The sequence below is a fragment of the Musa acuminata genome, chromosome BXJ2-6 (assembly GCF_036884655.1).
Source record: "Musa acuminata AAA Group cultivar baxijiao chromosome BXJ2-6, Cavendish_Baxijiao_AAA, whole genome shotgun sequence".
NCBI classification, from domain to species: domain Eukaryota; kingdom Viridiplantae; phylum Streptophyta; class Magnoliopsida; order Zingiberales; family Musaceae; genus Musa; species Musa acuminata.
The window spans coordinates 17,290,916-17,313,832 of record NC_088343.1 but is presented as its reverse complement, the minus strand read 5'-3'; the positions used below and the strand labels follow the sequence as shown (position 1 = coordinate 17,313,832).

The window sequence follows — 22,917 nt, the reverse complement described above, 5'->3', positions numbered from 1 at the left end:
ATCTAATACAAAGCTTTTGCGCCACACGCATCATTGTGGAAAGAGCACAACCAGCTGACCATCATTTTAATGCCAACGAGGCAACAAAATACACATGCCAGTATGTTGGAGTGCAAAACACAATACATCCTTCCATATAGTCTAACAGAGTGTTCAGAACGCTACTAATATAGGCTGCACCACATGGTCTTTTCAGATAATACAAGATGACAGATGCTCTAAAGTATTCCTTTTGACACATTTGCTGCAAATTCTGATGATTGACAATATCGCATGCAGAATTCTGCTTTTAAAGGTTAGGTGCCACCGGTATGATGAATAACAGCTGCTTGGTAGAAAGAAACCTTATGCATCTGTCAGTACGTAGATAAGACCGAAATGATCGCTTTTCAGTGCCCTGTGCATTTTTAACGGAACCATCAACATGAAATGTGCTTTTGCCCTTCTGACAACCATATGCAAAGAATTCATGAGGAGATTAAGAGCTAAGGAAACATCAAATGTCTGAGGTTTATAGCACTTTCTCTTGCAACAGGAAGGCCGTAGTACTTGCTTGCACCACTCAAGTTACTTGATCCAGCGTCTTCATGATCATTTGTCCAAGTACTTTCTTCAAAGGATGGAGGTGAAGGCAGTCCCAATCGGAGCGACAAGTCCCATCCAATTTTGGATGTTTCCATGTGGCTTGAATCACCTCTTGAGGCACCAATGGTGTTTCTGTTGCCAATAGGGCTCGCTGCAAAATGGATCTCAGCCTCACCAAGGGACTCAGCACAATGAGCAGTGCCAGTTGCTAAATGATGTCTTGGGCCCCGAGTAATTTGGAAAGGACACGAAACAACTGCGGCTTGATTGTCACTATAGTATAAAGGATATACTCCAGCCAGGTTCGGAGTGGTACAGTTTGCTAACGGACCAGACACCCTTTCTTGATAAGATGCAGGAGGCTTGGTGGCGATGGGACACCCACTCCTGTGGAAAATAGAGGAATTTGCATGCCCACGAGGTACATCAGAGTTGTTGAACTTGATCTCTGGGAAGCTGCTACAAGTCATGTGTGTGGGTTTAAACAAGGCAGTGTACCAGGATGGAAACTGCGAAGCAGAGTTTTGTGGGTTGCTAAGGCTAGGAGTTATCCCCAACATATAATCTAGGTTGGGCCTATTACTATCTGAGATTTTCACAGAGGCAGCTCTAACATCATGTGCTATGGGGCTGAGATAGCACCCTGGGTTGCTGCGATGCTGGCTCTTTGAAACTCTTCTGGGAACACAACCAAGATTCAGAGCCGCTGAGGCGAGGAACACAAAAACCAGGAAAATACATTATTATCATAATCTGCACAAATTGGAATAACAAAATAAAGCATTCTGTTGTGTTCTCATGTGTGTGCACGTGCACAAGTGTCCCACCATGCTGTGTCCACAGATTTCGATATCATGTATGTTCTCATGAATGACAGACAATGTGTTGTGTACAGCCCAACACCAAAAAGAATAATGATAGTCTATTTAGGACCAACAATTAACAAAGAGATAATGGATACATAAGCAATCAATATGGGTTGAGAAATGGTACCTTCAATACAGGGCTGCAAGAGGTCTCCACTCTCAAGGGCGTCTTCCTTACGAATGATGGTGTCAATTGCATCATTAACTCGGTCCTGTAGTGTTTTGGAGTCCACATACTCCACCTGAAATCCGCAACCAACCAAAAAGACACCAGCAAATATTATAATATCTAATTAGGATTATTTATGGCCTTGTAGATTTATTCACTGATATTTAAATGTCTTCTGATCGAGCCTTATTATTATTTTTCATTGAAAAAGAAGTGTTTTCTGATTTTACTTTGAAGTGCAATTTCATGAATGAACGATTATAATTTCATGGTAAAATCGTAATCAGTGATATATGAGTATAAAGAGGATGGAGGGACGAGTATGAAGACAAATAAGAGGTAGATCCTTATCTGTAACATTTCAGTTTTCCTAAAATGAATGGAGCAATACCTTCCTTTTTTGCCTTTATAAAAAATGTAGGTAGCAGATGGTTGCAGATTGGAGAGTACAGACCTCGGAGTTGGCTTTGGAGTACATGATCTCCTCGGCCTTGAGAACGACGAACGGGAGCTTCTCCTGAAACTCTTTGTTCTTCCTGGTCGCAGGGCTGTGAACATCATTGGCCACTCTGAAAGGAAAGTAGTACAAGCACTAATGATAGTAATAACAAGAACAATGAGATGATGATAATGATCATGGTAATAAGCATGGCCATCGACAAACATCTACATCTGCTGTAGTTCATCAGAAGGTGGCCATGGCAAATAAATAGACACAAAAGTACTGATATATGCAAACATATCAACAATACAAAAAACATACATAACAGAGTCAGAGAAAAGAATTGGACCTAAAGATCTCTTGAATGATGGAGCCTCGAATAGTTTGGTGCCTGTCGCTGTGCCAAGCACGCCTCACACACTCATAAGGCCTCGGACCTGGCCTCGGCATCTTTAAACCTCCCTTTCTCTACTCTCTACCCCACCATCATTTAATCCAAAGTCAACTCCTGGGGAACAAGAAAACCTCATAAAATGTAGCACATACAAAAAGGGGTTGATTTTATACTTTAAATTCTTTTTTAAGTCAATAACTTCTTATTGTGATACAGTGAGTGTTATCATATCCATGTTGCATCCCATAGAAAATACAACATTGTTGTAAGAAATCATGGGGTCTATAACCTCAAAAAACAAGAGCATCATTACATCAAAGTATCTAATAAGGTTATAAATGATTAACACAACCTTTATCCTTATAAATGATGCTTCCATGGCATCTTTTACAACAAAAGTGATCATCATGCTTTACAGCTATTAGTTGTATTTCAAGAACAGGATAATAAAAACTACTAAATAACAGATTACTTGAGACGAACCTCACCAGCGTGTTTCTTATACTCTTAGCACTTCTCAATTTTCCTGGAGCAGCAAATAAACAATTCATGTTTTAAAATAAGGAATCTTCAGAAACGATTTATAATATTTTGTCAAAAGTTATCTCTGAAATGATTTCAGATACAGTGAAGCTGAACAAATAACCAAGTGTTGCTTTTGTTGAAGCCTTAAGGAAAATAAAAAATGAACATCAAACACAGTAGCCTAGGATCATTTATACTACAGGTTTTAAGAGTAAATAAAAAAACAGATAGTCAGTTCATTGTTAACTTAAATTTTATCTCCCAGGTAGCAACATCACCAAATTGTTTAAATAAATAAATGATTCAACCCAAATATTTCAACGGATCAGTGATATAAAAGAACTCCATCACATTGAAATAAAATGAAAAATATGCATGTATGTGTACATCTTTGCTTCCGCTTTGTCAGAATAGATCATAGTCAATTTACATGTACCGCTACTAATGGAACAAGGTCAGTTTATGGATCAATAAACTTCAATATTTAACAATATAGACAAAATTGGGTATTAAAAGACACAGATGTTGATGATACAACATAAAGGTCTGATTACTTATGTGCATGCACTTAAAGATATTCTTGTAAATGGATCTTAACTATATGTAGAGGCATATATATTACTGTTCATTATTCTGTGTTGTGAAGGAGACCAATTATGCCTCACTACACGTGCGACAAAGAAGATCATACATTTTAAATTGCTAAAATACATATGCCCAATGACTGCATAACTATATCAAAATGCACAAAATTGTTAGAAAAACAACATAGAGTGCTTGTTTTTTTCCTACGAAGAAAAAGATATTTGCACATAATAATTTTAGCTTTCCTATCCTAATTCTTAAAGGTAGGCCCACCAGCTTACGTTCTCTAAGTGGCTTGCACTTTCATTGCTTGTAATAGACGAAAACCAACAAATCAATAAGAAAACCACACAAATGGATGGGAGGCAAAATATGAGATATATTAGCAAAACGAAAATACATATAGTGATATATCAATCCAAATACTTCATTGAATTCCAAGTATTTCATAATCAAGGAGCTTTAGTTATAACAACATTAAACTTGAATCACATAAAGTAAAATGCATTTAACTTGCTTCTATATCAAATATCAAATACAAACCTGATAAAACACACAGTGCATTTACCTAATAGTGTAATGCATACACTTGCTTATATGTATTCTTTGCCTAGTTATGAGATATCTTGCACAATGTATTATTGCATTATCATTGTTTAGTTTCCGTAAAATTTTCTACTCGGTCGCAACTTTCTGCTTCAAGTCAAACATGACAAATGGTTAGTACAAAAGAAGTAACACAGAAATAATATCTGTCTCAAAATTTATGTTCTTATATTCAGAGCAGCTTTCACTGAACCTCATCTTTGATGGTAGAGCACATTCCTTCCCTACTGAGAGATCTAACAATTGATCCCATCTTGCACAGGTATCTTCGGACCATTATGGTTTATGACACTTCTGTGGACCGAAGGCTTACACCTCTAGAATTAAAACAAATCAACACATCTTGAACAATGTTTGAGATGACTTTTTTTCCTATATAAGAAACTGATGACGTGCATTTGCACCTGCTAATATCTAAAGTCTTAATGGGCCTTGTACCCTACTTAAAAATGACCCTGCGGCTCTATGTTCTTTATTGTGAGGTTGGTGTCCCTTCTCAAAATTAAAGCTAAAAGACCTGGATTGTTGGGGTCAGGTCCTATAATATGACATAAGTGACCAATAGTTTATATATTTCTCTTTCAGGAACATGTGGTCATAGATGAAGGTCTTACAATGATCGATGAAGGGAGGCAATTATTAACCAAATTTGTCTGTGATTTGGCCAAACATTTTCGCACTTTGGTTAATTAACGGAGACAATAGCAGATTCCGATGCCATCGCATCGATTCAAAAACCAGAAATGATGCAAAAACGAAAGAGGAAACAAAGACCATCCGAGACCTAGCGCTGGATCCCATCGTAACCCCCCCCTCCAAGTAAACCCATGTCACTCCCCCTAAATGATATTCTTTTCGTCATCTTGCAGCGGTTCCCATCCCGAGCGAAAAGGAAAAGCAGCGAATCAGATCAAAGAAAAAAACAACCCTGTTGACTTGGAACAATTTCCTCTCCCTCTCCCTCTCTCTCTCAAACGAGGGATGAGGTTGGGAAGAGAACGAAGTTCTAACCTTCTTCCACGGAGGAAGAGCGGAAGGTCCTAGGGCACGCGTTCCAGCATTCGCCAAAACAACAGCAGTTATTGCTATCGTCGTCGTTCTTCGCACTTGTTAAAGAGGGCCGTGCCGGTGTCGATGGCGGAGGGCGAAGTGGGTGTGTGAGGAGACTGTGACAGAAGCAGCAGTGAATTCGCCGAGCCACTTTTCTACCCTTTTGTGGCGTCGCCTCTATCTACCATTCTCCAATACCCAAGGCAAAGTAGGCATATGGCTGGCAAAAGTGGTTGGGAACCATTAATTAATTATGGGTGGGCTCCGCAGCGTAGCTTTGCGTACTTTCTCAGAGTGTTGAAGGACCGTGTATTCCTTACTACTCCCTTTGTAACCAATTGCTGAGTCTAATATCCCACTTATGATTTATACATGACATGGATGTCACATGCGCGCATCACGTACCATATAAACCCATCAAGATGTTGATGTGCAAGTAGGTATAACCATATCCGATAAGCTGTCCACGTGGTTGTCTGGATGACACATGAATAAAGCCTACGTAGTTGTTTACATATTATTGTATTAGAGCTTGGATCAATATTTTCATGTTCTAAACCACAGGTTTTAATGTCAAGCCTTCCTCTAAAGCGAGTATTATTATTAGAATTTGTATATTCATATATGGAGTGCGCAGAATAATCATGACCGTCGAAAAAAAATCAAAAGTAATCCTGATGACCATCAACGGATGGATCATGATCGTTGGTTACCTTCCGACGGTTGATATGATCGGGGATCGTCGGTGATGGTGAATCTGGTTTGAAGGTTGATTAAGGTCATCGAATATCGAATTTTCCCGCCGAAACACTTGCTCTTGGGTCTGGTCCTCCCTATAAAAGCCCACCTCCATGAACTCTCCCTGCCAAAAAGCTAGGGTTCCCGCGTGGGAGAGCACTAGCCATCTAACCGTCGCCTCGATTATGGCCTCTCCGTTCCTGTCGATCACGGACAGTACCACCTCGACCGAGGGCCATGAAGACGCTTTCCTAGGGTTCGTGGAGTACGCGAGGTCGATGATCTCGTCCGACGCCGAGGAGGATCCGGACGCCGGCGGCGGGGGAGACCCTCCTGTCCCTCCATGGAGCTGGGTCGTCTCAAAAATCCTCAAGTCCTGCATGGCGTACTCCAGCGGCGTCACCCCCGCCATCCTCCTCTCCGATCTCTTCCAGGTGGTCTCCTTTTCTTCCCTGGATCAAACCCTGCCCCTTTCTCGATTTTTGCCTGTTTCGGTTTATTTAGCGAATTTACCGTTTATTGTCTCTCTTTTTAGATAATTCGTTGAAGTTATTGATTGAAAATTAAGGGGAATAACAGGGTTTTGATTTGGAATTGGGTATCTGCTTGATAGGCGTGGAGCGAGCAGCATAGATACTTGGCTTCAAAGAAGAGGTTAGGATGGAAAACGCCATCGGAAAAGAGGCATAGAAGAACGAGGCTGCCACATACTGTCACCATTGATTCTATTTATGAGAAGAATTTCTTATCTCCAAGCAGTGTTATTGAAGCCGTTGTTATCGATGCCTTCCTTCTTCCAGGTGTGGAGATATATCAGGAGTCTTTTTTTGAGTGACATTATTCTGATCTCTCTCTGCCCTTGCATTTAATAAATTATTTTCCATGTTTCGTTTCACTTTGGTCTTGGCTAATTCTCTTCCTTCAAGTCAGTTCAGGGCTTACTGAATTTTTCTTCTTATTTGTAGGTTTTTGTAGGTATGCATGTTAAACATAAGTATTACTTCTCTACTTAAGCATGCTAGACATTCAGGTTTCTGGATCCTAATATTTTGCATCATCTTTTTCGTTTTTGCACACCCAGCTTAATGTTTGCACTTTGCACCATCTTTTTGCACCAACTATTAAAGCACATTTTACGCCATTCTCTAACTGCTGCCTACGTTACTGCTTACATGCTATTCTATTTATGACCCTATTGCTTGATGAAATGTTGCAGACCTTTTTGTTAAAAAACAAAGTTGCTTCTGGCTTCAATTTTGATGGTTCTACACCATAGTATACTTTGGATTGGTTTGAACTTTGGCCTTGTTAACTTGGTTATCAGCATACCCACTACACTAACAAAACAGTTCTGTGATGTAATCAAATGATCCTTGTCTTTGATATGATGCAGACCTTAACCATTGATGGTTGCTGTTACTCTTGTGATTTTATAGGCGTACCTTTTTCTCAGGTACAAATATATACTTGCTTAGCTTGGGAAATCCATGGAGCTCATGCACCATTGATCTATATCTGCATCGCAGGTAAATATCTTTTGCAGCATGAAACTGCTTACTTAATACTTCACTGGATATGAAGCAAAATTTTGATCATCCAATGCATGAAAATTATTTCCAGCTCAGGCAGGATTATGTGATATGAGGCCTCTCAATGAGTTCCATGGCACCTTAGTATATTGAATTTTAAGGTTACTAAGGACTAAGTCCAAATAGAAAAAATTATCCACATATAACACTATAGCATGTTAGACAAGTATGTAAAATTGTATGAGTGTGGTTATGTTTTGAAGTGTTGTAAGCAGATGAACAATTTAATGAAAGATGGGAGAGTACTGAGACTGAGTGGTCAATGCTTCTTCCTGATTCTATCATGTTCGTATGTATGGTAATGTTTTCATCTAAGTGGCAAAATTCAAAACAAAAGATTGAAGGACTGTACTCATGTAACTTACACTTACATATATAGATTTGATTCATGTGAATAATGGAAGTACCTATAGGGAAATCTAGGGGGCGACATTACATGCACAGCGAAAGAATAGAAAACAAAAATCTCCAAATTTTCTAAAAATATGTTCGTCATCGTATTAAGATTGATGCATAAAATTTGTGAAACTGAAAATCACGCGTGAGATAGTTGTATTATTTAAGGAGATCGTGTATCCTTGAATCCCTACAGATCTGTAAGGGAGGATGAAGGAGGTCAAGCATCCGTTTTTAATCCATATAGCAGGGCTATGACGATATTCCTTGAATCGTTGCTCAAATCTTCACACCTATTATCTGAGGAGAAGAAAGGGAGAGGAGAATAAGAGGCGATAACTAAGAAACCTCTAGCTTATAGATATTTGTTTTTCTTTTATTTATAGGGGCTCCTTGTTAACTTAGTCCTAATGGATTATGTTCTATTTAGTATTGGATTTTCATTCAACTATCTAAGTCTCTTATATTAGTGGATCTTTATCTAATAATTTCTTATTAGCTCTTATTAGATTTCATTCATAGGATTTAATAATTTAGGGGCTTATTAGATATTCAATAAGATAGGAGTTCTGACGGATATCTCATATTCGAACCTTTATTTGTCGTAACGTTTATCATATGTATATGACCCTCTATGCCTAATATCAAATTGACCGTGAGTTTTATCTATCAAAATTTCTTTTGATTTAATGAATTGCGGACGTACTAGGCTACTATGTCGTAGTCCTTAGACGATAAGGGGAATTCAATCCTTTGGACCTATTTGTCCTCAGTTACCGTGTACCTATAGTCCCTCATTCATCTAATATCTCAGAAATCATATATTGGGCATGGTGTTGTTATACTTATATGGTTTCTCCATAAGTCTCGCTCTAATTGGATTCTCACGGAGAACTCTTTCTCTCACAATTCGAATGACCCTAGTGAGGGATTTGTCTAAGCAAGAACACATGAGATATTTTTCTTATAATACTAAGAGCGGATGATCATTTATCGACACTCAATAGCCATCGTAAGGTTGGCTACCATTCTCGATGACCGGTTATATTAAATCTGGAACTTCTAGGCCTATAAGTTCGGTATAAAAGAATGTAGTACTCATACAAGATATCCTTAATGTCTCAAGTTTAAGGATCAGGTACACCATTGGGACAACGAAATTGTTATTTGACAATGAGATATCATTAATCATTTAGTATTATATGAGCGGATCAATTAGTGAACTCATTTTCCAATGAGCATCTGCATTGTAGCCCTAGTGTCCCCACACAAGTAGCTATGAGACCAGCTACCTTCATCATATGGACGGGTATATAGCACATTAGTTTTTTTAATTATTTAGATGCTTCTTTTAAATAACTTATTATCAAGATTATTTAAGATATGTGTTTAAAGGTGAATCGTATTGAATCTTGGATTTTGATAATGAAATCAATTGGTAAATTATTTGATCCAATCTATATGTTAAGAAAAATGTGCAAGATTAACTATGATAATGAATTAGTGCAGCGAAAAATTCTTCGATTTCGTATAAAGTTCGTCTCAATTTAAATCGTTTCGGAAAGATGTTGAACTTAAAACTTTCATAAGAATGTAAGGAGAAGCTCAAGGAGATTTGCAGTAAAGTAAATTGCACAAAAGGAAAAGCAAACTAGAATTTAAAGTGGTTCGGTCAATGAGACCTACGTTAACTTCGGATTCCTCCTCCGTCGAGGTCACCGGCATCCACTAAAGGCCTTCCTTCAATAGGCGAAGACCAATCACCTTATACAACGCTTTCTTCTTTTGCCGGGTTTAGGAGACAACCTTTACAAGTCTCACTCCTTTTTCTTGGATAGTTACAAGGCTAAGAGAGGGAGGAGAACACTTCTTACTTTTACAACACTTTTCACACCCCAAACACTTAGAATTTTTCACACATATAATAGCACTTTGGTACCCTTTTATGCAGAAAAGGGTGGGGTATTTATAGGCCCCAATAGCTTCAAAAGTTGGACCAAAAAAATTCAAATCCTTGGATTTCGAGATGCTGGCGGTACCACCACCATTAATGGGCGGTACCATTGCTTGACAGAGCTCGGAGACCGAGCTCTGGCGATACCATCGCTTGACAGGGGCGGTACCACCGTTGGCAGCATTGATTGCTAGCGGTACTATCGCTCAGGCCACCTGAGAGATTGGATCTCGCAAGCAATGCCACCGTCGGCCCTGGCGGTCCCATCATCGACTATGTTTTCAAGGGCTGAATGGGTTGTTTAATCCGACTCAATTCAACCCTTTAAGGGCCCATTTGCCCCTTAGTTAAGTTAGTGGGATTACCTCCCAATTTTAACTCAATTTACGGACAAACTACAATAATTAAGATAATTGACAAAGCATTCTTGTTCCGGTACGTCAATTGCTCTTCCGACGATCTTCCGGCAAGCTCCTGGACTTTACGGCAATCTTCTTGGCGAGTTTTGACGAGCTTCTTTGGCAAGTTCTTGGACCTCTCGGTTGGTTCCGGTAAAACTTCCGACGAACTCTTGAACTCCCAACGAGATCTCGATCTTGACTTCGGTATAACACCTGCTTTATGTCTTATTATTATCGTAGTTAATCCTACATGCTTTTCTCAACATATAGATTAGATCAAACAATCTACAATTGATTTCATCATCAAGATCCGAGATTCAATAATACTAAGCCACTATACTGCAGTACCTAGATGATACAGGGGAATCTGATCCTTTGGACCTATTTATCCTTAGTTATCGTGTATCTATAGTCCCTCATCCATCTCATATCGTAGAAACCGTATACCGGGCATGGTATTGTCAGGCCTATATAGTTTCTACTCAAGTCTCGCTCTAATCGGATTCTCTCGGAGAATTCTCTCTCTCAATCTGAATGACCCTGGTCAGGGATTTGTCTGAGTAAGAATGTATGAGATATTCCTCTTATGATATCGAAAGTGGATGATCCTCTATTGAGACTCAACAGTCCTTGTAAAGTTGGCTGCCACTTCTGATGATCGGTTGTGCTAGATCTGAGACTTCAAAGCCTATAAGTCTAGTATCAAAAAATGGAGTACTTATCCAGGACATCCTTGGTGTCTCAAGTCTAAAGACCAGGTACACCACTAGGATAACGAAATTTCTATCTGACAATGAGGTACCATTAACCATCCAACATTCCATGAGCGGATCCATCAGTGAACTCATTCTTCAATGAGCACCTGTACTGTAGCCCTAGTGTCCCCACATGAGCAACAATGAGATCAGCTACCTCCGTCATATGGACGGGTATAAAGTACACCAGTCTATCCGGTTATCTCAATGTCCCACTCGAGTAACCTATGACCAGAATTATTTAGGATATGTGTTTAAAGGCGAATCGATCTTATTATCATGATTTCATCATGATTCAATTTCCATTGCATAGATTCATGAACATTACAATATATGTATGCATATATGCAATAAGCGATATAAAGTGATAAAATATCAAATAATATACTAAAAAAAAAAGTACGTGTCATGTCATACGTGTCATTACTCATGTGATTGGCTTGCAGGGCACTTATGACTAGCAATACCATCATGACACATTATTAGAACAACCATTGTTTCTTGAATGCTGATTGGTACAACCTTTGTTCATTCTGAAGCGTACCAATGGTGCTTTATTTGAAAGGTTGTTGGAGGCCAATATGGTCCTATTCTTAAGTGAGGTGCAGATATTTAGAGCGTGAACCTTTTAGAATTACATTGTTTTTTTCTACTTATCCAACGTACAGTTTGGCATGGGTTGTGTTAAATTTTATTTTGTCCCCGGATCTTGTATGTATTTGTAGCCTGAATGGATTAGCGTGGCTGATCCAGCATGTAGGATTGCAAAATATGCTTGAAACTAGAATTTATTACCACAGGTTTTGATAATTTTTTATTTTGTCATGTTTTTCTCCTCTCTGTTGGGTTAAAATCTTGTTTCATAACATTATGTTGCTTTGTACATACAACAATTGTTGTGGCAGATACTATGATTTGCTGGACTTCCAGATTCTGAAGAAAGGACGTGAGGTCTACCTGACCGGATGTTGTCTTCGTACGGCAATGGAAGGATCTGGTCAACCGCGTCTTTTGCCAACAGAATACCTGGTTGTTTTGTTAGATGAGGTAATCTTTATATGTTTACACATTAAAAAATCAATGATTTGGTGCTTTTTAATTTTTTATTAAATTACTAATGATTTTAATTAGTAGCTACATATTAAACTGAGATGACAGCCTTTTAGGATTGTGTTAAAGATAATAGGACAAATATATTTTAAATAAAACGTTGATTAGAAAATTCTCTCTGGAAATGTGCAAGCACCATCCTCACATGAATTCCCATTCTCTTTTGAATGGATTTTTGAGAAAACCAGCCAAAAATGATTTGATTCCTTTTCAGAAGGCAGTCATGGAGAAAACTATTGAATTGGTTTACCACTGAAGCAACAGCATAACATATGAAAAAGGTTAGAGGAGAAGGACGATGACACTTGTAGGAGAGACTGTGAGAACATGACTGCTCATATAGGCCAACATTTTCAATATATACAAATTCACATGTTTATTGCATCTTGTATTGTTCCATTAAGAAAATATAAAGGGTTGATGATAAAAAGCTTACAACCAGATAACATGGACATGAACCTCCTTCATAACATGGACATGCAAACTCCTTCATGGTGACCTATTAGTCTATGGCCCATGAGTGAATGTGATGTTGAAGATAAGGTAAGTTGTATTAATAGGAAATTTTGAATGTTCTCCAATGCTATAGAGGCACTACGTGCTCCATGTCAGTGTCATTTCTACATGAACTTAGTGCCATCGCATCAATTGTTCCTTGTTGATGTTTTACTGTGCATGAAACATTTACACGATTGATTTTTTATAATGAAGTGGGAATTGGAGTTGCATATCCAGTAGTATACAAGTCTCTGGGAGGTCAAGTGAAATTTTTATATTACTACTGTGGCATTTATAAAATTGGTCCAAATTATGGGGAAAAAGTATACTTTCTCTTAATATGATGTGAAATGTAGGCTACTAGTAGATTAGTTTTAGTGTTAAAATTAGTCTATTCTTTTTTAAAAAAGATTTCCCTTTTCACTTTTGCTGACTATTCCAAATGTCATAGGACCAAGATGAAGATGCAGTTTTGCTGGGTGCACAATTTTGTTCAGACTCTTTCTCATCGATTTCAATTGATGCAGTCAAGAATGGTGTTACATATTCTTTATATGCAAGGCAAGATCACTTTGATCACATACAACATTTTATAAAAAACTTGGATAAGTACACCTCTTAGCTGCATAAGGAAATACCTCTACATAAATCAAGAGCATATTGTTTCTAATGAAGTCTTCTTTCTTTCCTCTCGTACGACTATTTAAATCAGGCTAACTTGTATAACAATAAAAGCTATACATCTTTGGGTATGCATACCATTTTGAATTATTTTTTCTTATCCACTATTGAGGCTACACTTTTCCCTTTTTTTTTCGTCCAAAGGGTTAATGGTGAAGATAGGATTCGGTCCCAAGACCTTGCTTATAACAGTTAAAGCCCTTACTGACATCTTCGAGGCTAAACTTCTACTGGTTGTGAATGAAAATATTTTTTTATTCATCTAGTAATCATACGCATCCATCTCAATGTTGTCATCTCAGCTATGATGCCAACGTTTTGTATATGTTTTTCATAGTTTACCAACACTCTGATCCTTAAACATAGTAACCTTATGACTGTCTTATAAAGGGCACACGATAATCACACAAGATGCTGATGTCCCTCTTTTCTTTAACTGCTCTTCATTAGTCTCTTGTTTTCGTTGATAATAAATCCAAGATTTGCTGAGCTTTGATTTAAGGTATTTTTTTATACATGCATCTTATATACACACTGACTTCTTTTCATAAATATTACATTTTAAATATTCGGTCTTAGTCCTAGTTATTTAAAATTCTTCAATTTTTTAAGATTTAACTCCATAGCTTAAATTAAAATTAATCCCAACTAAATTTTAATAAATCAAAACAATATTCTCAGCAAATGACGTATGCTGTAGGGATTATAACTTGTTTATGCTTGAAAAGTTTGTTCATTTTTAAGTTTAAAAGGGGCCTAAATGAAAAAGAAGCTATAAGGTCTCATATCTCAATGAAATTGTTGAATTGGTGTTTTAACAATTGCCTATGTTTGAGACTAATATACAAGTCATATGTGAAAAATGTAGTGGCTGATGAAACTAAATGTGCACATCAGTCAAATGAATCTCACTTAGTGGTTTTTGTCACAATTCATGTAATTAAAGTTTTGAGTTTGAATCCTATATTGGCTCCCTTTTAGCTTGGGATGCAATATTGAACTCATGTAGTTCAAACATGCTATTTGCAATTCCATAAGCATTGTTGAACTTGTAATGGATTAGAGTAGGTTTAACTATTCTCAATCAGAAGTTCAGATTTTTAAGTAACCTGAATTGCTTGCCATCATAACTGGAACATTGTAACTCATGTAACAAAAATCGTAAAAAATGATAGTATACATGTGACAACCTAGTAGTGTAAAATATTGATTGTTATCAGATGATTGAGTAATTGAACTTTTGACATGATATGACTCTTTCTATCTAGACTTGAATTAAAGGAAGGAAAAGGGTTTTCCTAGGAAAGAGCATTAGAGAAGTTATTAAATTATTAATCTTAATAGCAGAATAATTTTCTTAATTTATACCAGTAATTTAAATAGGCGAAGCGAGACGAAGCTCGAGCACCTTGTGTGTGCACCGGGCGGTGCGCTTCAATGAGGCGCCACCTGGGCACTCGCCCGAACATAGGCATTGGGCACTTCGGGCAACCGCCCGATTCAATTAGGCGAACTGAACCGGTTTAAGGTTGGTTCGGTTCGTAGTTTCTTACCTCCAAAGCCACTCTTTATGCTCACGCGACCCCGAGGAACCCTAGTGCTGCTTCTGCCTCCGCCACCGATGCTTTTTGTCGTTTCCTTCACCGCAGACGCAATGGACCGAGCCTTCCTTTGTTGTCGATGGATGAGTCCGATGGCCCCCGTAGCTTCCTTCCGATATCGCTTCCTTCCACTTTCGAGGGAGAGGATTGTTGGTTCCTCCGCCATTGATGGGCGCCCTTTGGAGCTTTCGTCGTTGTCGCTACTGTTGTCCGTAGCTTTCGCCACTGTCGCTACTACTGTCCATAGCTTCCGCCGGTGCCGTTGTTGGTGTTCGCAACTTTTTCCGTTGTCATTGCTACTGTTCGCAGCTTCTGTCGTCGTCGCTACTACTGTCCACGACTTCCGCTGCTATCACAACTATCTTAAACTAATCCTTTGTCGTTGTTGCTATCTCCCTTTGTTACTGTTAACATTTTTTTCTCCCCCCTCTAACTTTAAGTAATATACTATTAATAGTATATTTTTAATTTAAATAATTATATTTTTAGTTATATTATATATTTTTTATAATTTAATATTTCAGAGAATATTTTTTTCTCCCCCTCTAACTTAAGTAATATATTGTTAACAGTATATTTTTAATTTAATATCATATTTTATTTAAATAATTATATTTTTAATTATATTATATTTTTTATATTTTAATATTTCAGAGAATTTTTTTTCTCCCCCTCTAACTTAAGTAATATATTGTTAATAGTATATTTTTTAATTTAATATCATATTTTTATTTAAATAATTATATTTTTAATTATACTATATTTTTTATATTTTAATATTTCAGAACACCTCGTTTTGCTCGGGTGAATGCCTAACGTCTTAGGCGTTTTGGGACCTTGGTGCCTTTTGACGTCTAGCGCTTTTTAAATCATTGATTTATGTTATGTTTGTTTTGGGAATCAAGAGTAATTGTTAGATTAAAAATCGGACTCTTTTGACTCCTTAAAATTACTAAAATTAATTATTGAAATGTCTGATAATAAAAGAAATTTTATTTTTTTCTTAATCTATCCATGGGCTCTTGTTGCTGTTGGAAACTGTCTTCAAAATCTTCCAATGTAGTTCAGATACTCTCTTTGTTAAATGGTAATCCAAATGCCCATTTGAGGCTCCAAATTGGCTTCCTGGGCTCCATGCAAGGCCTATCCAGCTTGAGCTAAGGCCTGTTACATCTTGCAGTTGTAAATAGGGCTGATCAGCTCTCTGATAAGGCCAGCTGTATTTCCACTTGGTTGGCTTGGGTGGAGGTCCAGTCCAGTTCTGATCATTTGATAACAACCTTGTAAAATTATGTGTTACTACTTACTACAAGACTGATTAGAATTTAAATAGATATAGCATAGTTACAGACTACCGAGTCGGAGTGTCCATTGAAGTTTTGAAGTCGTACCAAGTGCTTCCAGCATTGATGGAGACTTGAAGTTTGGGTTAGCCAGATACATTCAGTGCTTTTTTATGGGGTTCTTATTGTTTCTGAAAGGCCATTGGAGTTTGTTCTGAATGCTATAATGCTCGTATACTAGAGAAAGCTTTTTTATTTTCAGTTGTTCAATAAATACTGCAAAAGCATAATAAGGGCAATCCACCATTTAATGCCATCAAGTATTATATTATGCATCTCTCTTTCTTCTTCCATTCAGGATCGAATCAATTGAATTGTTGGAAGCTTTTAGGGGTGTAGAGAGCAAAGCAATCATTTTAGTTGATAGTGATGGCTCCAAGTTAAAGTTTGTTTTATGGGGTGAACAAATTCTCCTTGCTAATCTCTTTAGGTACATAGTTCACTAAATATGGAAATAATTGTTTGCTTCACCTTTAAATTTTACTGATGTTTTTCTTTTTTTCAATTTTTCAGTTTGGGAAGTATGCTTGCTTTAGACAGACCTTTCATTGCATATGTTGACAATCATAATGTGGGCAGTCAAGAATTATGTTTGGAATTTGGAAGTGCCACACGGATATACATGGTGCCATTTACTCAACAAGAGGAAGAAGTAGGTTCTACATATTGAATCTGCCAATGGGTTTCCTTTCTTGCTTAATTTTGATCTTTATTGTTTATATTCTACTAGGTACTTCTTTCCTCCACACAAACGAGGAGTCCAGGATCAAGATTTTCAAACACTTTAGACCAAACCCAGGGCCTAAAGATATCACAAATTATGCTACCACTAGATTCACAAGGATCAGTTGACTTCAAGAACTATCCATTCCAAGTATGTCTCCCATTTCTTTCCTCTTAATAGTTAAGATATATGTTTTTATACCCATGATTATGGTGTCAATAACAACTTACATGCACCTTGATATGTAAAATTTCAGTGGATTACTATCATGGTGTAAGGGTCGCAATGTAACTCCAAAGTTATCATGCATACACAATTATGTTCAATGCATACTATACCAGGACAATGCAGGCAGTCTAGTGCACATCAATTATATCTCATATAGGCCTTGCCATGTTCTTGGCACACACCAGCACTGGCATGCTACCATGCTAGCTTTCAGCCTGCATAGTTGGGCTTGTGAGGCTGTCTTGAATTTTAGCAACTTCAGGTTTTCTAAATTAAGTGTAACTTTCTAGCAATCATCAACTTCCAATGTCATAGATTATGTTAGATACACTAATAGGCTAATTACAGAACAGCTGATGGATCATTGTGCTCCTTAACTATTTATAGGTGCAAATACTTATCTTTTTTTGACACGAGGTTTATACATCTCCTGTTGCTTATATTGTATTAAATTTAGTTAAACCTATATGTTGCCATCAACCTACTTTTTCATCGTCCAGGCATATTTAGTTAGCTGTCATGCCCTTCAAACTGCTGAAATGTGGGCAACAGTTATATAATTGGCATAACTTAGATATTTCACTGAATCAAGTTATCTCCATTGTTTTCTGGTATGTTTCTTAAGTAGGCCAATTATCTTGATTCACCTAACAGGCCAATTGTATTGTCTTTTTACTTTTCTGTATATTCTAGTGATGAGAGATAGATGACGATATAAAAAGATCTTAATAGAAATTATAAATAAAGATTTAAGTACTCTAAACTTAACTCAACATATGATTTTTTACAAATCTCAATGCTGTCAAAAGATTCATGTAGTCGATTTCAAATAGTTGGGACTTATGGTTTTGTTGTTACTGTGATGGATTCTAGTGATGAAACTTTCTATGAACAGAAGATGACTGCAGCAGTAGTACATCAAGATGAAGATTATGTATTTTTACATCCTTAATCTCATAACCAACTCCTTTTTCCAAAAAAAGAAGTAAAATATTTTAACAGAGAACTTAAGAAATGAATGGACCTTTAGCAGTGCTAAAAAACAATGCTCTAAATCAAGTATTGAAATGTATTTAATGTTCTGCTAGGAAATACTGGTTTTAACGAACACATAATCATGGATCTTTTAGCTCATGATCAGCTTATTAATGTAAACATCACTTTTCTGCGTTTATTACATCAGTCTGTTGGATCTCAAACTGTTAAGAGAACAAAATTTTTCTTTACCTTTCAGTCTGAGATACTATATCTCATGATTTGTCTTATCGATTCGTACCAATGTACCAACCGGCCATCGATACGATATGTACCAACATATCGATATATGGTATGGTGGAGCGTACTGATAGACCGCAATATACCGCCCATATCGGTCTCCTATCGGACTAGTACGTATCGCCCATACTAGGCAGTACGTTGTGGTACGACGAACCTTGCCATATCTAAGATGTCCACATTTTTTGTGTGCATTAGAAATTTCATTTTTTTATCAGTCTCATTGTGGACTCTTGCAGCTACATGTGGCTGACCTCCGTGACAAAATGACTGGAGTCAGTCTGTATGGTGTTGTTACAAATATTGACAAGGAGATAAACAACTCAGACACTGTCTATTATGTGAGAATTGAAGATACAACAGGAGCTGTTGTGGCAAAACTACACTTTGTTAGATATTGGTAAGATTCAATAGCTAGCAAATTTCTTGTTTATCACAACAGAGTTGCTGTTTTTTTTTTTTTTTTTGCTTTGGTATCTTGTTTATCAGAACATACTAAGAGTTTGCTTTCCATATAAATTTTAGTCTGAAGGTTACTGTCTTATAATGCTTAAATGAAGTCTGAAAAATCTGCTCATGGTTAAAACTAATGAACCTAGAATGAAATTTTTATGATCTTGATTTTTATTAAGAAGACATGCTCATGTTTTTCAGGTCACTAGGAAGACTGGGAATTGGCCACTCAGTATTCATCTCAGGGTTGACTTGTTCCATGACAACTGGAAAGTTGTGAGCAGCCTGTATATGTCTTTATCATTCTGTTATTACTATGCAACTTAAATAGTATGTATGCAAGGTTAAATGATACTTGATGATGCTTATCTCGAACATCATATCTAGAATTAAGCACCATCTTCTATTAATAGTCTGCTTTTAGTCAATTACTGTATCTTATACCATATGGATTTAAGGTCTGTTTGCTGATTTTCAGGCTTGAAGTATCATGGTTTGAGAAGGAGACTGGAACTTGTTTATTCAACCAAAGCTGCTTGCCAGCATTGTTGAATTCATCATGCCTACACAAGTTATCTCATTTATCTGATATCTCCAAATTGATGAAAAAGACACATGTAATGTTTTCTTAGAACCATTTCTTTTTCAACTTTTAGACCAAGTTTTCTCTCCGCATTATTCCTTTTTGGGGGTCTACAAGAGTAGTTGATAAAATCTATGCAACAATATGTCTTATGGAGGCTAATTGAAAAGTTTGTTTTCATTAGAGATGAGCTGGTCTATGCCATGAGTGGCTTGACTGCAGTGTATATATGGTAGTAGTACATATATAGTAGTAGCAGCATATATATAGTAGTACTAGACTACTAGTACTATATATATTCACACATAATTAAGGATGTTACTCCATGTGTAGCTACATTGTCAGATTATATATACATATTTGCAAAGTTATAAATGAAAATTATTCTGTCTGGTGTTTGAATTGGATTCTACTGCTAATTGGTATTTTATTGACAGATATGCCGAGTTTGTGTTGTCAGTATCGAACATCATGATGTCTGCTTAGTGAAATCTCATGTCATTTGTGGCCGTCCTGTGAAAGAGAGGTCAGATGGATCATTTCATTGCAGTTTTTGTAATTCCAATTGTGATGGTGAAGTTCTCGATAGCTTTCAGTTGAAGGTGACCCTTGCAGATGAGAGCAATCAGATGTTTGCATGGTGCACTGGACAAACTGCTACAGAGTTGCTGCAAATAACCCCAGATGAATTTCTTCATCTACCTGTGGTAAGTTTCCAATAATAGTTCAGCAAAAATTGACTGTGTGGCTGAAACATATATAAAAAATATATTTGTGTCTTTGTTAAAATAAATATGGAACATATATAAAGAGAGCAAATTTAGGAACTACATTGTTAAAATAAATGTAGAACAAAGGTCATTTTTCTGGATTTTATTTGCTATCTACAGTTTTGTATATAACCTAATGAAATTCTATGAGCTGACTGGATGAAGCCTTGGATTTGATTTCTAGCTTCAACCTTTCAGTTGTTCCTCATAATTAAAAACAACGGGAAATGTGTGAATTGTCTTATTACCAAAGAAGGCCTTGTTATTTGAGCATTATACATTCATATAGCTGGTTCACTGAGATTTTAATAGCACCTCTCCAACTTTGATTGTCAACATGTTGCCCTTCCTCCAACCACCAGTTCCAAAGAAATAAGGGTAAAATTTTATTCTACATAGACGTAGAGAAATATCTAGTTTCACTAGAAGATTGTATAAATGTCGTACATAGATGTAGAGAAATATCTACAACCACAGTGCCTGTCGTACATTCAAAATGTATAAATGTAACTTGTAATAATCTATGCTCGTTTTTATCACACACCACTCATCATCTGCATTGGGATTTAGGGTTGAAATTTGTGTTATTTTCAATGTTTAGGTTGAACAAGCAATGTATCTTTGTACACTGAGAACGGAGAGGTATATTGTCGCTGTAGTAAATTGCAAAAGGAGCACCAACCGATCTTCTATGAACCTGGAAGATGACCCAGTCTTTGAGGTTGCGCGAGCTCAAAAATGTGAATAAGATGTTGCTGGTGCTGGTGATGGGCTACTTACTACTGATGACAGAGCAGATAGAATTGTCATCATTCTTTACCAAGTGCAGGCACGGCATGGTTCTTCCGGTGAGTTTGATGTTTCAGATGTCAGTGGTTTGGTCACCCTGACTGAAGTTTCTACTGTTCCGAGCACCGTACTCTGCAGTTTACATCTCTAGTGCTCGGGCTATCAGTCAGGTAGGTCTAAGCAAATTCTAAGCGGAGTCGATGATGTAGCTGAAAGAGTTTGTGGATTCAACCAATCGGCAAGGTAATTCATGTGGCACCACGGGTTGGTGATTTCCTGTCGGGACGGAGGTTATTTGTTGAATCATACAGTTTAGGATAGTGAAGTCCCTTTTGCCACGTTGAAGTTACGGGTCGATGCTTTGAAGCCCCTTATAAATGCTTATCACAAGGCATTGCGACCTAAGAATGCTTTGCCCATGCGGAAGGAAGACTAGCCGTTCAATTTTCTTGTGTTTATTATATAAACAAGAATTGTTTATATCACATTTGATTTTATATAAACCGTTCAATATTCCTTGTTGGGTCAAAGTGGCTCCACTTTGACCTATTCGATGTTTATTTTTCCCTGCCAAATTTGTTAGTTTTGATAGGGACAAAGCAAAGGGATGATCCAACACCGTTTTCATGTTGTTGATGGATTCCTAGTCGGAAAATACTTCTTCCCGTATGCCACGTACAAGGGCAGCAGTGTGCATCATGCACTATGGCTTTTTAGCCTCGTTTACAAAACTCTTGTCCTCTTTTGTAGAACGGAGAGTTGCCAGGAATCCTTACGTGCTTTATTTTGCAGTTTTCTCTCGACTCTCCACACTAAATTCTTTCTTGAATCGGGGGGCTAACTACTATCTTTTAGACTCCGGTATCTAATATACCTACTAAAATTGCCCAAGCACGCGAAGGAAAGATTTGATCGGCTCCATTCATTTTCTAGATGGACAAAAAAAAAGATTTGCGGTGCATGATTATTTTGCTCGTGGTTGTTGCTTTTCCTGTTACCGAAATTTCGAAAAATGTTTTTTCTGTATAGCGTATGCTTCACAGACGGCTACGCCAGTTCTTGTTGAGTTGCCATTGACTTCATAATGAATGGATCATGTTCTCTTCAATGAAATGGGTTTTACTTTCATGACTGTCCTCTAATCTCGAAATTTGAGTTGAAATCGAAGCGATGTTTCGAGAAGCAGCTAATCTGGAATCCATATTATCTCGAAAGAATTCACATGAACTATAATTTAGCTACTTTTGTCATTTATTATGATCACATAAAAGATGGGAATGATCAACCGTCGGGGGAAAGGGTTGTTGGCAAGGCAAGTATAAAATCTACTCTTGATTTCAAAAATAGGCCGCGTAAGAATTTTAAATTGAAAATCTACTTTGCATGTTTATATACAATACAATAAATGACGTGCTTACAAGACTGTCATCACCATTAATATTACCATCATAATATATTATGAGTATATTATGATCGATAGTGCGCTAGACAGATCCGATGGTCAACTTCAAGCTTAATGACGAACGTCGTGTCTTTATGGCCGTAGGATTAGAAGGTCTAGATCGTAGTCAAGCGCTCATCGGCACTCCTCTTTCTCGTCCGATTGTCACGATGAAAACGAATTCTACTCTCCTCATCATCCACAACACTCAAGATATAAATATTCGAAACGAAGAAAAAAATATTATAATTGAAAGAGAATAAGATAAAAGTAGTATTAAATATAAGGCAAAACCTGTTTATAGAATCTAATAATAATTAGGTCATATCTCATGTCACTTATAATTAAGTATAGGAATTACTTCTA

General features: G+C 37.1%; 2 protein-coding genes across 5 annotated transcripts; one reads left to right on the top strand and one right to left on the bottom strand.

Moving 5' to 3' along the window:
- Positions 1 to 33: 33 nt before the first annotated feature.
- On the bottom strand, positions 34 to 5,408 carry LOC135584659 (uncharacterized). 3 transcript variants are annotated; one of them, XM_065113256.1, is made up of 6 exons: positions 5,184 to 5,408; positions 2,940 to 2,982; positions 2,412 to 2,570; positions 2,075 to 2,189; positions 1,579 to 1,693; positions 34 to 1,291 (listed from the first exon to the last, which is right to left on the bottom strand). In XM_065113256.1, the coding sequence occupies exons 3-6, from the start codon at positions 2,510 to 2,512 to the stop codon at positions 486 to 488; spliced, it is 1,137 nt and encodes a 378-aa protein (XP_064969328.1). In that variant the 5' UTR covers positions 2,513 to 2,570; positions 2,940 to 2,982; positions 5,184 to 5,408; the 3' UTR covers positions 34 to 485. The 3 variants fall into 3 exon arrangements, with proteins under 3 accessions (XP_064969328.1, XP_064969330.1, XP_064969331.1); XM_065113258.1 differs by having other exon boundaries at positions 2,945 to 2,982; XM_065113259.1 differs by lacking the exon at positions 2,940 to 2,982.
- A 657-nt stretch (positions 5,409 to 6,065) lies between these two features.
- Positions 6,066 to 21,623, top strand: LOC135615141 (uncharacterized). Of its 2 annotated transcripts, XR_010487869.1 has the most exons (14): positions 6,066 to 6,394; positions 6,574 to 6,760; positions 7,414 to 7,486; positions 11,961 to 12,102; positions 13,115 to 13,224; positions 16,587 to 16,718; positions 16,802 to 16,940; positions 17,019 to 17,162; positions 18,755 to 18,915; positions 19,170 to 19,244; positions 19,447 to 19,585; positions 19,989 to 20,077; positions 20,148 to 20,258; positions 20,923 to 20,941. XR_010487869.1 is itself a non-coding variant. In XM_065113255.1 (13 exons), the coding sequence occupies exons 1-13, from the start codon at positions 6,146 to 6,148 to the stop codon at positions 21,067 to 21,069; spliced, it is 1,968 nt and encodes a 655-aa protein (XP_064969327.1). In that variant the 5' UTR covers positions 6,083 to 6,145; the 3' UTR covers positions 21,070 to 21,623. The 2 variants fall into 2 exon arrangements, 1 of the variants encoding a protein (XP_064969327.1); XM_065113255.1 differs by having other exon boundaries at positions 6,083 to 6,394; positions 19,989 to 20,258; positions 20,923 to 21,623.
- The last annotated feature ends 1,294 nt before the right edge of the window (positions 21,624 to 22,917 follow it).

Excerpts from the sequence above, each read along its gene's own strand:
- LOC135584659 (XM_065113256.1), bottom strand. The coding sequence starts at position 2,512 with ATGCCGAGGCCAGGTCCGAGGCCTTATGAGTGTGTGAGGCGTGCTTGG. Across the intron at positions 2,190-2,411 it reads ATCATTCAAGAGATCTTTAG|AGTGGCCAATGATGTTCACA; the intron begins GTCCAATTCTTT and ends CTTTCCTTTCAG. Across the intron at positions 1,694-2,074 it reads ACTCCAAAGCCAACTCCGAG|GTGGAGTATGTGGACTCCAA; the intron begins GTCTGTACTCTC and ends TGCGGATTTCAG.
- LOC135615141 (XM_065113255.1), top strand. The coding sequence starts at position 6,146 with ATGGCCTCTCCGTTCCTGTCGATCACGGACAGTACCACCTCGACCGAG. Across the intron at positions 18,916-19,169 it reads CTACACTTTGTTAGATATTG|GTCACTAGGAAGACTGGGAA; the intron begins GTAAGATTCAAT and ends CATGTTTTTCAG. Across the intron at positions 20,259-20,922 it reads AATTTCTTCATCTACCTGTG|GTTGAACAAGCAATGTATCT; the intron begins GTAAGTTTCCAA and ends TTCAATGTTTAG.